Source organism: Numida meleagris, chromosome 9, assembly GCF_002078875.1.
Source record: "Numida meleagris isolate 19003 breed g44 Domestic line chromosome 9, NumMel1.0, whole genome shotgun sequence".
Lineage (NCBI taxonomy): Eukaryota > Metazoa > Chordata > Aves > Galliformes > Numididae > Numida > Numida meleagris.
The window spans coordinates 113,134-130,390 of NC_034417.1; the positions used below are offsets into that span (position 1 = coordinate 113,134).

A 17,257-nucleotide genomic window follows, 5' to 3' on the forward strand; every position below is an offset into this window, starting at 1 on the left:
TAAAGCAATTTTGGCTTTGAATTTAAGGGGCAGAAAAGGGGGAAGTTGAGCTTCTGAAACTTGGTAAGGTGAAAAGTTTGGAAACATCTTCATATAATCTCTTTGGTTTTCCATTTCTCCTCTACATGAGCTGTTTGGGGGCTTTAGGCAGTTTTCGGAGGAAAAGTCACAGTAAGATCTGATTCCTTCTGCCTCATGGATTCAGTAATGCTGAAAGAAGGGCCAGACACTCACCAAGAGCAGCATGCCAGCGGCCTGCAAGTGACACTCACTCCCCATTCCCCCTCTCCCTGGCTGCTCCAAACCTAGGCATAGCCATCTTCTACCTACCTGGTCATCACGTGCCCCATCCCCAAACCCACAGTCTCTGTGTCTCCCCATACAGTCTCCATTCAAGCAATTCACTCTCTCAATTCAAACGTTCTCTCATATTGTTTGAATTTCCGGTGAGCCCGTGTGGAGCCAGGAGTCACTCTCAATGATCCTTGTTGGTCCCTTCCTAAAGAGGGCTGAAATGGTGCTGAACAAAACTGCCTGTAAGCTGGTAATTCCTGGTACTGGCATAATAGTCGTGGCTAGATACAGTCACCACCCCTCAGAGCTGGCCTCACTCCCTGAAAAGCAATCATAGGCCCATGTCCCGTCATCCAAGCCCCTGTGACTCATCAGCCTGCATCTCCCCTCCCCAGCCAACACTGGGCTGACACATACAGAAATGACTGAAAAGTTGTAAAATCATTACAGCAGTTTCAGTAAGGGCTGCTCTCTGTAAAGAGGAGCCCTATAACCCCTCATAGGAGAGACTCTGAAGGATGAGATCCCTGAGGTCTTGAAGTCCAGTCAGACCCACCAAGGAAACAACTTGGTGCAAAGAAGCTGAGTGTGCTCCTCTCCTCTGTTAGAAATCACACAACAAAATCAAGTCTCACCATTCTCTCTAATTCTCAAGAATAAAGGCTGAACTAGTTTTGTCTAAAAATGAAAACATGTCATCACTGATGCACAATTTGACCCCAAAAAATCAAATAAAATGTACTAGGCAATCTAGCAGCGGGCAGAACAAAGCTGAAGAACCAGAAAACAGAAGAAAAGCAGGGGTTGTGCAACCACTCAAGAGCATCAGGAAATCTGCCTCAGACTTATTTTCCTTCCTGCTGCTCCTAGCACATTTTGGAGGTTGGCCCTTCAAATACTTGCATTGTCCTGCCTTCCTAGGACAAGACCAGTGAGTCTCTGGTATTCACAAATAAGGGGCTGCACTGGAACTCATTATCTGTCAAGAAGCAGCAAGAAAATGTCATTGTAGGTCATGTAACTGCATATGGGGCTTGAGTGTCACAGCAGGACTAACTGACAGTCTGCCCTTCACCTCCTGTACAGCTACGAACCAAAGTGTCCCTGGACTCCAGCCACAGCAGTGGGATTGAGCTGGTTCTACACAGGCCACCGGCCCAGGATGCAACTGCCACTTCCCTTCTTCCTGCACTATCTCCCATTTGAATATAAACATCAGGACAAGGGAAGATATCTGAACACCTGATTAGACTTTAACAAGTGTACTTTTCTCTGCACCTCATGCCCGCGTCCCAAAGAAATCCTCAGCTCCTACAGCAGGCCACAGAACCACACGCAAGGCATTCAGAGTGATGACGTGGCATAGGTGGTCTGGGCTGTTTATGGGCTTTTCTATGAAAATTCCTAATTTTGGGAGGAGCCTATTAATTTAAGTGCATAAGGATATCCTTCAGTCTAGCTTATTAAGTGTAAAAATACTGCAATAAAATAACCTGCTGAAGGTGCTCATTTGACATTTTCCTTCACTTTATTAGTGACCACTGATCTGATAGTGACCACTATCAGATTTTCAACTTGGTGTAAGATATCAGGTTGTGCTACCCAGCACCAGCAGGTCATCCAAAGCTGGACAGCACCAGCAGGTCATCCAAAGCTGGAAGGCAGCTTTCTGCCTACAAACAGCAAGGAACAGCTACAAACTGGATAGAGACCATATGTGTCTCTAGATATACTTTGATATGTATATAGGATAGGATGCATAGGCATTCCTTGGCAGCATGTCTCCTGCACAGCGAGGAGTTTCTCTTGTTTTTCCAGGAGGGATGCTGGAAAGGACATGGATGTGGCCTTCATATGGCTGAAGGAAGTATCTTGGCCCTCCTATGTAGAGCTGATGGTATCATTTGACTTTGGAAGAGAAGAGGTCTATTTGAAGGAATTGTCCACCCCAAGGCACATCTGAGGGAGACTTAAGCCAGGACTAGGCACTTGAAAAGAAATTTTGAAAGGGAAAGCAGTGCTTTTATATGTCTCCACACAAAGCAGTCACACTCTGGGCTTGTACCACCGTGACACTTCCAGGTGAAGAGGAGAGAACTGCATCTACTGTTACTTAAGATCTCATAACATCCAAGCACCACTCATTTTTTTGACCTCAGACACTCTTGGCTTGCAAAATGATGAGTTACATGCCACCGCACAATATGTAAAGCTTTTCCTTTTAATAAATTCAATCAGGAAAGCCTATTTAATGAAGGGCATGGCTTGGGGGCATCCCTAGCAGCCCAGTTTTACCACAGAAGCAGGAAGTCGTCTGCTAATGTTATGCATCAATGAAGTCAATGTACCAGCTGTAGCCCTGCAAGTTCAGAAAGACAGACCTGTAAAACAAGTGAATCATATGAGAAGAGCCAAGAATACAAAGCAGGAGGCTTTCAGAAAAGGGGTTCAGTATGTTCTTTGTGTACTGCTTGTTTACAGCATCTTTATAATGGCAAACCGGATTCCCTAAATCTTAGGAATGTCTTGGTACTCGAGACTATGAGGCTTATTGGAGTTACCCTCCTCTTTACACAGGTAGTGAGATGCACTGAAAAAGCTTCCTGAGTAAGCTGTCAGTACAACTAACTTACACAATACCAGGAAAGATCAGTGTTCTAAACAGATAATTACTATGGAAAAAAAAAAAAAAAAAAAAAGGAGAGCAGTTTTAGCATCCTTATATTAAAGAGGCAAAAGCTTACCAGCAAAGGAGTTGCTTGCCTTTACATCAATGCTTTGCCATGCCCCCTTGCCGCAATACCTTAGCACTAACTCTATCTTTCAGCTTCCTCCATTTCCCTCTATATCCCTTGGCCTAAATCCTTCCTGCTCAGGGTTAGATTTTAGCTCACTGGGCAGAAACTGGTCTTTATTTCAGATACTGACAGATACACATTTATCACTGATGCAAATTCATAGCCAACAATGAGAGCTAAAGTTGGCTCCAGTATAACAGTCTTCAAAACTCCACATTTCTGAGCCGTGGAATACAGAATTAGAGAAGCATAGATTAGGACAATAAAGTATCACTGGCCCAAGCAGTAATCAGCATATTCCACTTTCTGGTCTTTAATCTGCTCTGCTTGAGACGTTTGGTTAGGCCTTTGATTCTTTACAATCTCTTTTCCCCTCATTTCCCCATCAAATTAAAGCTGAAATTGTCATGCAATTGCTGAATCTTTACTTGGCAGTATGACAACATTGGACTTGTTATGTGTTGTCTTGTTATTGTTTACTCTAGAGTTTAACTAGCACAAGTCCAGCAAGTGAGACAGGAGCAGGTTATTCACTGAAGACACTGTTACCTGTCACTATGCACGTGAATTTAGCATCAGAGTCCTCGGACACAGAACGAGATTTGATAGTGGTTTCAAATAGTGGCTGGGTTTCCTCCGTCAGCTGGGAAATGATTGCGCAGAAGGTGCTCCTGGAAGATTCAAGAAGCATTTCTTAGAGATCAAAGTGCTAGAAAGAAATCAAAGGGTACCCTTCCTATCTCATCTCAGAAGCCTGTCTGTGCTGCATTCTTGTTAGACGTGCCCTCCTTCCCTCCCATCATGTTTTTCACAAGTCAAGTCAAGAGTCATGGTATTTGACTGTTTTTTCATTCCTAAGATGATTCTGTCAATTTAAAGGGCCATTTGGGAAACATCTCCTTTGTCTATGCAGCTATTTGGGTAATGAATGTCAAGAATAACTTTAGTTCTAGATCACATTTGAACACATCTTTGATCAGCCAGCAGGCTCAAACCAGGACACTAACAAGGTATCTTCACTCTCCCGATACTGCACTATTAGTTATTCTCTTCACTGGGATTCTATTTTTTTTTGCAAAGATTTCACATCGCAGCTTCAGGCCAAGTGTGAACTGAATATGAGCATATCGCCCCTGAGCCTGGCTTGCACCTTTCTATTATGAGGAATTGCATGACATCTGCTTCACCTCTTGCTGCTGCAAGTAGGCACTCACAGTACATACTCCATGAGTCCATGCACTGACCCCCAAGTTCAGGCTGCAACCTCCAAATAGCCAGGACCATCCAAATAGCCAGTGTCATTTATGAATCTCATAAAAAATGGATCTTAGATTCTCCAGGCACTTAAATATTATTTGAGGATAGCACTAAATCAGCATACAGTACTGCCAACCCTGTTGAAGCATCACCAAGACAGGCCCCAGAAGATTGGGTCTTTCTTAAAAAAAAAAAAAAAAAAAAAGGAAAGGATTTAATCTCAAGTTCAATCTTCATTTGGATAGTGCTCTGCTGCTCTTGGAAGGGAAGAACTTCTTCTTTCATTTTCTCCTCTGCAATTAAAACACTACATGTTTACACTGGGAGAGAGGATCCCAAGGTCCCAAGTGCCAGGACCTCAGGAGAAACAGCAAGTATTGCAATGGAACTGGTAGCCAGCAGCTCTACTTAAAACATTTTCAGCAGTGGAAGACACATTCCTTAAACAAGTGATCAGCTTCTAGAGACATGCAAGAGGTGGAACAAACCCCCAGACCATTCCTGACACAGCATCACTATGAGCAGAAGGGCTCTCAGCGCGTGGTGAGGGCTGTGAGGAGGATGCCAGCCTCACAAGCAGCCCCCAGCTCGCAGGCAGGATGCTGGCACTGTTGCTACTCATGCTCTACCTGCTGAGGAAGCACTCTAGTTCAGGAAATACCAAAATCCACACTTAGCATGAACCCAGCAAGGTCAGGCACTGCAGCAAGGACAGAACTGCACACACGGCTGAAGGTGCCAGAAGAGCTCCAGCCACAGCAACTGCTAGTTTCATCCAAAAAACTTACCTGGAGGCTGCAGTACTACATTTTTCACTCCGGCTTCCCATCAGCATCAGTTTATGAGAGACACGGGGAGATGAATCCCTCAGTGACAAAGGTTTGGGGGGGGAGCAGCGTGAGCCTCACCCAGCTCCCAGGCACTTGGCATTCAGGAAGGGAAAAGGATGGAAGCTGGGGCTGTTGCAAACTCAACTTATCTAATGAACAAGGGTTATGAGCTACAGCCAAACAGGTGTGGGACAAAAGGTAAAAAGATGCCATGGCTTGGGCTCCTTTCTATGGAAATCAGTGGTCACCAGGAGACGGGTCCTGGCAAGCACCTCTTCCCCCAGCCACATGGCCAGGAAAGGGCTGTGGATACCAATAGCTGCCAAAGTGGATAAACCTTTCCATACACCAAACCCAGGAGGAAAAAAACTACCATTTCCAAAGAGCAGGGCAGAAATCCAACACTGAGGCAGTTGCTGGTGAGGTTCTGACAGACTTTTCATTAAGGTTCCCCAACCCTAGACCAGTAAATGCCTTACAGATCCACACAGTGAAGTCACAACTCCCCAAGCATCAGTGACCATTTCAAAACCCAGCAAGAGAGCAACAAGTTCAGCATCTTCAAAAATAAAAAGAAGTGATGTGCACACACATAGTGACACTCAGGACCAAGTTTAATCCCAGCACCACATCACTGCAGCACAGGGAGTGAGTCTGGTCCTTTCAGTGCAAATCCCAGAGTCAGGGGCAATACTGCAAAGGCTACTGAATGCTCTAGGAAAGCAGCAGCACCAGAAGCTGGGGACTCCACAGGCACAGCAGATGAATATGACGAGACTTGCTCAATGCACACTTGGCAGAAAGCCCTGGAAAGTCACTTTAATCTTTCAAAGAAACCATTGTATTAGTCACAGGCAGGTTTTAGAGACTGCAGCACTGTGGGGCCCTCAGCTGACTCATTCCAGCTGCAATGAGACTTGTCCAATTCAAATTGCTTTCTAAACCAGTAATTCAAAGCATTCAAGAGATCTGATACAAGGCGGCAGCCGCTCTTCCTCTGGGCCTTCCTGAAGGTCTATCTTTGTTGTAGAAAAAGCCCTGCAGACCAGGAAGAGGACACCAGCAATTCAGTAGCCCTTTTACATTAAAGAGGGACTTCCATACAAAAGCAGTCTGCAGGAAAAGGGGATTTGAGAAGTGATTTGTTTTTTTCTTCAACATAATTTGCTTTTCCTGCATTTTGGTTAATAATCCCACAGTCACTGAGGTGTTCTGGAGAGACTTCTCCTTCCACCATCAATCCTCTATGCACTTCTGCAGCAAACCAGTAATGCCCACTGACTTCCAGATGTGATCTTTTGCAAAAGGCAAGGTCCAACCATACAAGTGCACTTTGTGGCAAAGTCCAAATGAAGGAGGATCCTCACAGTAAAGCACAGCATGGTGGGAAAGGAGAAAATTTCTTCTTTGAAAGCATCAGGGCAGGTACATCTAATTTTTAATGTCTTTGTATGGAAGTCTCACTTTAATATCACGAAGTAGCTGAACAAACTGTACACCCATCCTTTGGCCATGAAAGGTGAATATTTCTTGCACCTTAACGCAGGAATTACAATGAACATTCACTTTGCTGTCTGCAGCTCAGGCAAGAATTAGGAATGCAACCATGCAGAATAAGTTTGTTAGATCACCCCAGAGCTCTCTTTAATTAGTACCTAAACATTACAGATTAATCATACGCAGTCAGATTCAGCAAAGTGTTTGGTCAGAGAAGTTTAATGCAATGTAGTTTTACCTTCCTAAACTGGAGAGAGAGAATCTGCTGCTTGATAAGCTAAGCAAAAAACAGCATAAAAAACATTAGATAAAGAAGCATGAAAAGGAGCTGAAATAAACTGTTATAGAGACATATTAATGTGAGTTGTTTTGCACAGGTCATAGGTCCTATTAAAAGAAGGTACAGCTGCCTTACTCAGGCTGACTGCCAGGATGAGCAAGCTACATTGTAAATTGAAGTCAAAGGCTGTAAAAATGAAACAGTCATTAACCACAGAGAATAAGTGTAAGGAGATTTATACAAGTAGGTTTCCAAGAAGCAGCACCTGAGCCTTCCATGCACCGTCCACAGCGTTGTGCTCAAAGCAGGCAACTCCACTGGGGAGCTACTCAGTTAAATGGTCCTTGAGAGTAGAGCTCACTGCATGCCCACGTCTCTGCTGGCAAGGAGGTGGCCCCAGCTTGTCACCTCTGTTTTTCTCAGGACAGAGATACCAGCTTTTCCGAGAAGCTGAAAACACTCCAGTCACTATAAGCTGCTTTCCACTTTGCCATCCAAATCACTAGGATTAGGCCAAAATAATAAATAATCTAAAATAACTGGAATTTACAGGAATCTACAGTTTCTTTTCTCTGCAGAAACATAGTGTAACATTAACCATTTCAGGGAATAAAAATCAAATACAAATCCTGCATGAGACACCTGGATTAGCTACTTACCAGCAGCAGTCCCAGAAGAGCATCTTCAGGGACCCACATCCACCACGTTGTTTTGTGGTGGCAGCTCCTGGGGGCTGTAGGACCCTCAGCACTCAGGAGGGGTTCATCAGCCTGCCCTGAGCTCATCAACATGGGAATCACAAGTCAAACTAAGCAGCTACCACTAGCCAGCAGCATGCAAGCTCAGTGTGACCCTGTAGGATTGCTATGTACACTACAACCTCAACATACAGCCTCAGAGGTGACTGCAGCACAGGCAAGATCTTTGGGATGTAAGAAGTTGCATTCCAATACTGGTACTTGCAGATGGATCAAACCTTCTCAGCCTGAGGACCATTGCTGAACAACCAAATTTTAGTACTTTATGATACTGCTATAGGAAATGAAGAACTAAGAAAGGCACAAATCTTCATGTCTTCTACCCAAATGACCTCATCCCGGCTCTCTGCAAGTCCCAGTCACACAGATGTCAGCATGACATAGAATCCCATCCTAGAAGTGACTATAGAGGGTCTCTGAAAACTGCTACTGCCAGCCCTGCAGCACTTCCACCTGTGGTGGAAGAACACCCATGGAGATAAGACAAAGAAGCAGTTCTGCAAAGGCAGATTAGGTAGAAGTCTGAGGCAGCTACTTAGGAGCAGCTCTAACCCCAAAAACATGGGGTGGCACTTGCCCTTTTGGCAGCAGCTCCACTCTCTCCACCCCCAGCTGCACGATTTTGATCCCTTCCCAGTGCCAACACTGCTGCTTGCGCAGCGGATCAGGAGCTACCCAGACGGAAAAGGATCACGCAGCAGCCAAAAAACGCTGAGTCAGCTACCCGATCCATTTTGAAAGCACTGAGTTGGCCCACGGCAGAAGTCCAAAGAACTGCACTTTTGGCTTTCCAGTTGAACCCCAGCATCTGAGATATCCCTTTGAGCCCCAAGCCAGACTTGGCCCTGGATTAACTTCTTTACTGACCAGCATACCCTCATCGCTCCCAGACATCCCGACAGCTTAGGAGAGCTCCAATTCCACTTGAGCCGCTCGCTGCCAGAGGGATCGAGCATCCTCCCATCCACAACCATCCCACCAGCCCCAGGTGATCCCACACCACAGCCCCTCACTGCCCCCAATTCATGGGCTTACAAAGGCTCACCTCCCAGCTTTTTAAACAGTAAAAGTGAGTTTTGCATCCCACTACAAGGGAAACGGTCTCCTTGTGACCTCTAGGAATATAAAGGACATAGGCATTACTTGAGGAGCCAGAAGGGAAGATCCTGAAATGCCTGCTGGAGAGTGCGAGCATAGGCAGAACAATATTCTAAACATGCTTTATTTGTCTGAGACAAACGGGGAGGGGTCTTGTCTCTTAACCACACAAAAGACTAGAGACAGAATGAAGGGTGCCTGTGCCCCAATCCCTTGTGCTCACATATGTGATCAAGCGGTGAATGCAGTCAGCACTTTTAATTCCCAGCGCTGAGCACACAGCCCAGGCTTTATTCGCTGCATGTCCTGAAACATTACGCTGAACACTGGACTGCTGGTCTCTTGAGGAGCCTTGGTATTATCAAAAGAAAAAAGTCAGAAGGATAAAGCACATGTGTTAACTAAAGTTTAACCTCAATATGCTAAGGAACTAAGGAAATTTTTCTAAACAGACCAGAGATTTAAGCCCAGAGAGAGTAAGATCAAATTCTGAAAGCTGCAGCTACAACAGCCCTGCCTGCAGGCAGCTGGCATTTCACTTCATTTTAATTAAGTTTACAGCATACCCACACAGAGCTGCACCAGCATAACTACATCAGACTCTAAACCAAACCTATTAACTTGGAAATGTGGAACTCCTGCACAAGGCACGACAGATGCCCCAGCACGCCTAGTCTGATATGCCTTGGGATTGGACTGTCCATATCCTCAGCTCTCCAGAGACTTGTTAGTGTACACAGTATGGGATTCTGCTAATTAAATGCAGCATCTACAGCGGATGTGTATCCTCTGAGCAAGCTCACGGGCTGACGGATGTAGGCAGCAGCTTAGTTTATCCTCACACATCTAAAGCAGGTGAATCAAGGGCTAAAGGTACAGGAGAAAGGGGATCCTGCAGGCTTAGGTTGGAGAGGTCTCCTCCACACATGTCCAACCCTGGTGGGTGGAAATCCTCTGCAGATATCTCATCTATGAAGTGAGGGACAGCTTGTTAAAAGCTAGCCCTGAAAATACAGGTTTGGTTATTAACCGCTGTTGCACAGGCCCATGAGAATTATACCCTTCTGCCGTTCTTCCATGCAGCTTCTAACAGCCTAAGCTCTTCTTTAAATTCCATTTCATCAGATGCTTTCAACATTTTTCATCTTCTTAAAGGTTTCAGCCCTTCAACTACTTGTAATTTCCTTTGGAAATGAAGACAACCTTCCCCATTTTTCATGTACTTGCCAAATTTCAGTCTTGCTGCAAGGGCAGGAGGCAGAACTGTCAACACCACTCACTTTGTAATCACTACTAATATCGCTCAAGCTGATGGCCTAGGCTGGTACATCACCCCACCAGGACTGAGAAGTTAATTGCTTTAAAAACATAGACTTTAAATCCTGCATCATTTCTAATCCCTTTCACACAGTCACTGCTCAAAATTCTCCTTTATTTCTTCACTCCAAGATAGAGAAATCATTCTCCTTCCAGCTCAGAGCCCCACATGTAAGTTGACAGGAGCTTAGAAGATGAAATATGCTTTGCATTGGCTCCATCCTCACATGTCCATGTGCATGGACTTGATCTGCTTGAGCTGCAACAGTCATTAATATATTTCAGTGCTTTTCCACAGCATAAAAATTGAGCTGCACCAGCTGTCCAGAGCAGCAAGTAAACAGAGAAATGCATCAATGACACTAAGTCTGAGACCTCCACATTATGCTGTGATGGAAACCGCACCGCACAAGAACTCCTCAGAAGAACCCAAGAAAAAGAGAGCAGAATATCCCCAGGACAGAAGGACTGCTCCAACAGTCCCGTGCAGACACTCCCTCCTGCTGCCACTCTGCCCCATGCTATTATTGGGCTTGTTTTGCACATGCAGGCTTCTAAGTATAAGATTCCATCTGAACTTCCTTGACTCCAAGGTCAGAACTACTTGAGAAAAACACAAGCCACTCTGAGCATTTTCTTAGCTGTCGGCAGCCACCCATTTTAGTTTTTTCAAAGCCAGCAATGAAGCCTTCATGTATGTGTGCTAATGCTTGAGGCCTCTTTCCTGCCATGCGTCCTGCTTCTTATCAAGCACTTGATGCACACATGGAAAAAGTTTGTGTTTTGTGTACTGCAGCAGTAATTATCAGCAATCTGGTGATAAAGTAGCTGTGAGTGCTATGGAGCTGCACAAGACACATAGTTATTTTACTGACTGGAAAACAGACATATTGAGTCTTGTCAAGGTCACAGAGTAAACTGTTGCTAGGCTGAAGAACTATGGTATTGTTCTGCAGGTAATTAACGCGGAGCTTAAGTGAACACGGACTTGCATGCAACAATTCAGAGCTAGATGCCATCACAAGAGAAGGTGGAAAACAATAAACTATGTTACATGTTCCTCCATCAACCACAGTAACACTCAGAGGATGATTCAGATCTGGTACTCTAACTCCAAAGTACAACTGCCTTTGCTGTCCAAATTAACTAGTTGCTAGTCGAAAGACAACAAGGAATGTGAAAGGACAAAGAACAGGACAAGTATTGGATAACAAGACACCCAGCTAAGCTGACATCCTTCAGGTAAATCCTTGTGTGTAGAAGATTTCTGTGACTATGGGTTGGAAAGGAAACAACCTTAAAATAGAGCTTTTTTGTAACTGCTCTTCTAACTGCTCACTTTGGGACCAGCTGATGCTATAGGACGTGAGGCACAGTCAGTGGGAGATAACAGCCTCATTCATCCAAGAGCTTCCTTCCCTAAACAAGGTAGGGCGACAATGGAGCACATTTTATCTCCTGGAAACTGCCTCTGTTATCAAGGAAACCACACTATTCCCCATTGCACAATGAAACATGATATACTTTGCTTTTTAACACTGATCTTGAAGGGCACTGTTTGTCCAGCTCCATGTCCTGATCTTCCAGCCAGGGTTATTAGTTCACCTCTACTTGACTTTCCAGCAGATATCAACTGGGTGCTGTAGAAAGGGTTGAAAAAAATGCAGCTTGGGATTATTATTTATAGTGTATTACTGACAAGGTGCCCTACTCAAACAGTGCACCACTGCTCATATAGGTAAACCTACAGGGGAAAAAAAAAAAAAAAACCAACACCTCTACTCAATGCCTTCGGCTTTGTCTTCTGAGTAAGCACTGGATGTGATTCCTTTCAAAATCCATCAGACAAGACAGATGCACTGAATTCCCTCAGATGCCACAGCTGGTCTCTTATCGGGGATTTACACTGTTTACTGCCAGAAGCAAGGTGCCACAAGAAGTTACAGATACCCAAGTGCTGAGGTTTTCAGCTCACATTATTATAGTAACAGACCTTTTCACCTTCACTTGATATGAAGTGCAAAGCAAGGGATACAAGACTGCAAACTGTTCCTAGCCAGAAAAGCTAGATGCACAGAAAAATCATGGCAAGGCACTCTCACGAGCTCAGCTGCCACCACAACCAGAAACAGCCATCCAAGAAAAGATCAGAGGCAATCTCACTATGCTCTATAAATATCTGCATATGACGAAGCTATGACAGTGGAAAGATATTTAAGCAAGGAGGCAATGCATTAACAAGACCCAGGAGCAGACATCTGCATTAGACAAGAGGTACTGATCACTTACAACAGAAGAGTTGGCCTCGAACTCAGATGAAGCATCTGCCATTCATTTTTACAAAAAATTGCATCTCTCGGTATAAGACATCCTCCAAAGTCAGCTTGTACTTACAGAAAGGGAAAGCCTCTTCCTAAAGAACAGTTCACAAGTGCACAGAAAGTAAACATCCCAAATACTCTGTTTGACAAAGGGATGATGTTCATTACCCTGTGATGCATCAGGTCAAGAGAAGGGATTGTCCCGCTCTGCTCTGGTTTGGCCTCACCTCCAGCACTGCGTATGCTTTTGGGCACTGCAGTATATTGACATAAAGCTATTAGAGAGCATCCAAAAGAGAGCTATAAGGATGGTGAAGGCTCTAGAAGGCAGGAGACATGAGGAGCAGCTGGAGGGTCAGGCGGGGGCTAGGGAAAGGCTTTGCCCCAAGCTGCTGTGCTCAGGGAGTCTTGGAACACTGCTCTCAGCTATAGGGTTTGGGTGGTGCTGTGTGGAGACAGGAAGTGGAACTGACAGTCTTCGTGGGTCCTTTCTAGGATATTCTATGCTTTTATGGATATACAGCTGTATGGCAACTGCTGAGTCACGGCCTGAACCACTGATTGAGCACCTGGAGGAAAGACCCAGTCAGTCCCAGGAGCACAGGTGAAGGCAATTCACCTGTGTGACCAGAAGGGAAGGAGCCTGGCTCCACCTCTCTTAGGGCTCACTGAAGAGCTGACTGCCACTGAGGAAGGATCTCTTTCTGGAGATCCTTGGTGGAAGCTTTTCCCTGTGAACCCAGAATCTTCTGATACAGGTGAGCGATCTACTTCCCTTCCTTTGTAGCATCTTGCTATCGTGACAGTCCTTCCACCTCTTTTGTAACACCTTTTCCACATGTTGGTCCTTCTGATCGCTACAACAACCATTTTCAACACCCCTGTTTTGGCCTTTGTAGCAGCACCTCCAACATTTTCTCTAATGTAAGAAATGGGAAAAAGCACATCCCAGTTTCCAAATTAGTATCCTTCAATTAACACAACATCCATTTCCTGCTATAGGCTCAGGGAAACCAAGAAGGACCATCCAAACTGTCCTCTACATGGTTCATTAATGCAAGCACACAGTTGAAATTTCTCCATGAGTTGTCCCAGTTGAGTAAGTGTTTCTAACCTCAGTTTCTTTTCATGAGGATATTCCCTCCTTAAGGTATTTGTCATGTCACTACTTCTTCTAGTCCTTTCCTCTGAGAATGAGAGAAGAGAGCAGACAAGTAATCAGCTAAACACTCTATAAATACGTATGGAGACAAAGCAATAGATAAACCTGAAAAAAAAAAAAAACACTTTCTTTGGATTAGAATATCCATTTTTGCTTTCAAACCACCACAACAGCCACCCACTGCAGTTCTGTGCCTGTATCACTTGTCCCATGCTTGCCAGCTTCAAAGCCACCGAATTCAAATACGTCTGCACTAGAAGAACTGCTGAACATTATCTGCTGGTACACATATCGCTCATCTTGCTTTTCCAGTTCTCCCAGGCAAACTCTCCAGATGTTTCTGGATTTAATTAAACTCTTAATTGCTTTCTGAAAGTCTCCTTGCTACACCATTCCACTCATCCACTTTTCAGAAGTGTTATGATACATTATTTAATTACAGGACAAAAAGCCCCACTTCATTCAAACCGTTGCCCTGCATCATAGACAGCAGTGCGATTTTACTGTTTGTTTCCACACATCTTGCTCAAATATGTACTCAAGGCAGTGCAGGGAACAGGACTTTTATCTTATTCCTTAGAGAACCTGAAAGACGCCCTGAATACAGGGAAAGGCGAGTTTTGCTATTTAGCAAATCTCTCTTACAACAGAAGGGGCAGCCACTGAAGTTAAACAGCAAAGTGAAATCACCTTGTCATACACCAATAACCAAGCATTCAAATGGGTTGAAAAGGGGGTTGTAGGATTTGTGGAAAATGAATCCACTGCCTATTTAAGCATCGCAGTACAGCATCACTTTGTCTGCAAAGGCCTAAGACTCCTACCTATGAAACAGGAGTGCAGACAACACACAGTACTGGTGTGGCAAGTTCAAGTTGTTTAGAGCTTGGAGCTTAGCAGACGTGGGCTGGAATCGCTGTGCTTGAGACGCAGAACTGACGCATCCAGAGGACGCCAGGCTCGCTGCATTACATCACTCTGCGTCTTTTGCAGTGGCCTGAAGCAAAACTTCTGGGATCTTTTGGGAAAGTCAGTTGGGAACACTGGAAGTATGACTTGAAGACTGATGAAGCCTCTTTCAAGGCTAAACAGATTAAAGCTGCAATCTGAAAGTATTTGGGAGTGGGGGAAATAGGGAGTCAAGCTCTAAGCAACTAAAAGGCCTCAGCATCTTATTTATTACAGATTCTCTATCTGTAATCTCTAGAACAGAACTACTGGACTCAATTACAGTTTTCCTTTGCATCACTAAGCACAGTCTGAGGTCATAGATTGGCTGTAAATGCTGTATCTGCATTCCTGGTACTGACGATAATATGGTACACAGCCAGACTGCGATTGGATCACACACTACGATTCAAGCACAAAGCAACTTAACTAAGGCAACTTAACTTCGGCACTACACAGCTTTAACATCTGACTGCCAGGCAGCACATTTCTCTCTCTTTTGGTGCCATATTTATTTTCACAAATCTCAGTTACTTTCAGGCCTCAGCTCTTGACATGCTGGAAATGGATTATTTATAACTCATCAATAAGGAAAGAGGCACACTTGTTTCAAGGGCTTACAGGTTGAAGAGTACTCCCAGAGAATTCAAAGTAATTTAAGAGCTTTCTTTTAAACGACTAATGCTATAACCAACACCTTTGCCTTCCCTGGCATGTTGCCTTGTATTCACTACCCTCAACTATTCTGAGTTGACAGCATGTTTATCATACCTTCTCCCCCGAAGAACAAGGCCTCATTCCTACCCTAGACCTCCTGCCTCAGGCCATTTCTAACCAAGGAATGTAGTTCTCGTCACTGCTCAGCCCATATCTACATTGTAGAAATACCTTTTTGGCAATAAGATAAGGCACTCGCACAGCGGGCCTCTTGCTCAGAGTCTGGTGTAGATAACACAGGCAGCTTCATTGTAGGGAAAGGGCAGAAAGGGCAGGGCAGTATCCTGCAGGCAAGTTTAACTCGAGTATCTCGAGGATAAAAAAAAAAAAAAGACAGAAGCTCATGCCTGTCAGGATTTCACAGCAAGACAGCTTATCCCTGTTATAAAAAGATGCACGACGCTGACAGCCCCTGCCCCGGCAACAGCCACAGAAATACCTTCCTTCCTCAGGGAAGCAAGGAGCTGGCCCTCCTGCCACGTACCGGATTGTTTCCAGAGCCCGAGCACAACCCCCGACCCGGCTCGCCTCTAACTCCGGGAAAGGTGCCTGGCGGCCAGCAGGCACGTCACTTCCACCGCTACGCGCAGCGCTCGCCTTCAGCAAGGACAGGGCCGCGCTGCCAGACGGCTGGGCGGCTGCCGTGCCCCTCTTGGGGCTCTCCACCACTCTCCGACGCCCACCTCGGGCACTGCCCCCTCGCACGGGGCGCTGCCCGCCCGCACAGCCGCCCCCCGCCAGCCCGCCTCACCTGTTCTGGGGCCGGATGCTGAGCAGATAGCTGCGCCGGTCAGGCCGCGAGGCCCAGGCCGCGCTTTCCGCCTCCTCCGCCCCCTCCACGCTGCCCCGCCGCTGGGGCGGCGACGTCCGCCCGTTGCCCGCGTACGAGTCGCTGAGGGCCCGGCGCGGCGAGCCCATGGCGGCGGCCGGGCTGCGGGTGCCCCTGCCCGCCGCGCCGCTGCCGGCCCTGTCAATCACCGCCGGCATTTATAGCCGCCCTGCACATGCCGCTGTCACTCGGCGGCGGCGGTGGGGCCGTGACGCGGCCCAGGCCGGGGGGCCTCCCCCGCCACGGCACGGAGCCCTGGGGGCAGCGGGGAGGTGGGCCCGGTCCTTCCCTTCCCTTCCGTGCCCTGCCCTGCCCTGCTCGTCGGCTGTCGGAACATAACGCGCTGAAGAAAGTTTGCTTCACGATATTCCTGGGGGCACATTTAGGGATTTGGGGCTCCTTGAAGTTCTCTCAAGATGGGCTGTAACATTCCCTGCTGCCCTAAAGGTGCAGCATTAGTGCTTTGCCAGCAGCATTATCAGTGCAATTGTAGTCGCATCCCAGTGTTGGCCCCAGAAGCATTTCTTGGGATCACAGGATCGTTTGAGTTGGAAGGAGCCTTTAAATGTCATCTGGTCCAACTCCCTGCAATGAACAGGGACACCCACAGCTCCATCAGGTGCTCAGAGCCCCCCAGCCTGACCTTGGTGTCTGCAGGGACGGGGCACCACTGCCTCTCTGGGCAACCTGTGCAGTGCCTCACCGCCCTCAGTGTAAAAAATTTCTTCCTTATATCCAACCTAAATCTCCCCTCTTCTAGTTTGAAACCATTTCCACTTGTTCTATCATAACAGACCCTGCTAAAGAGTCTGTCTCCTTCTTTCTTATAGCCTCTTTAGATACTGACAGGCCGCTCTCAGGTTTCCTGAGAGCCTTCTCCAGGCTGAACAGCCCAAACAGTTTCTCCCCTTGGCAGCTGTTTTTCTTCTGGATTCCCAAGGAAAAGCCCTGTGCTGGCAGTTTTCATTCTCCCTGAAGAGGACAGCACAAAACAAGGCTGTAAGAGGTGGGCACACATCACAAAACATTACTGAGAGTGATTTAAAACCAGATGAAAACATAACCCATAATAGAATCGAATTTCCTCTTGTTCCACTTTCATCTTACTGTCAAGTTGTTGTATCGCATGCCGCAGGCACATTGCCAGTGAC

At 46.1% G+C, this 17,257-nt stretch overlaps 1 protein-coding gene across 3 annotated transcripts in view; it reads right to left on the minus strand.

Annotated features, from left to right (window-relative positions):
* Positions 1-16,644, minus strand: part of ALPK3 (alpha kinase 3) — a 31,115-nt gene extending 14,471 nt beyond the window's left edge. Inside the window, exons 1-3 of one of the 3 annotated variants that reach the window (XM_021407558.1) lie at positions 16,029-16,644; positions 6,915-6,953; positions 3,642-3,763 (exon numbers count right to left, since the gene is read on the minus strand). In XM_021407558.1, coding sequence (XP_021263233.1) covers positions 3,642-3,763; positions 6,915-6,953; positions 16,029-16,264 — 397 coding nt within the window. In that variant the 5' untranslated portion in view covers positions 16,265-16,644. Of the gene's footprint in view, positions 1-3,641; positions 3,764-6,914; positions 6,954-15,761; positions 15,843-16,028 lie in introns of those variants that run through there. The other 2 variants (XM_021407559.1, XM_021407561.1) reach the window with 2 other exon arrangements.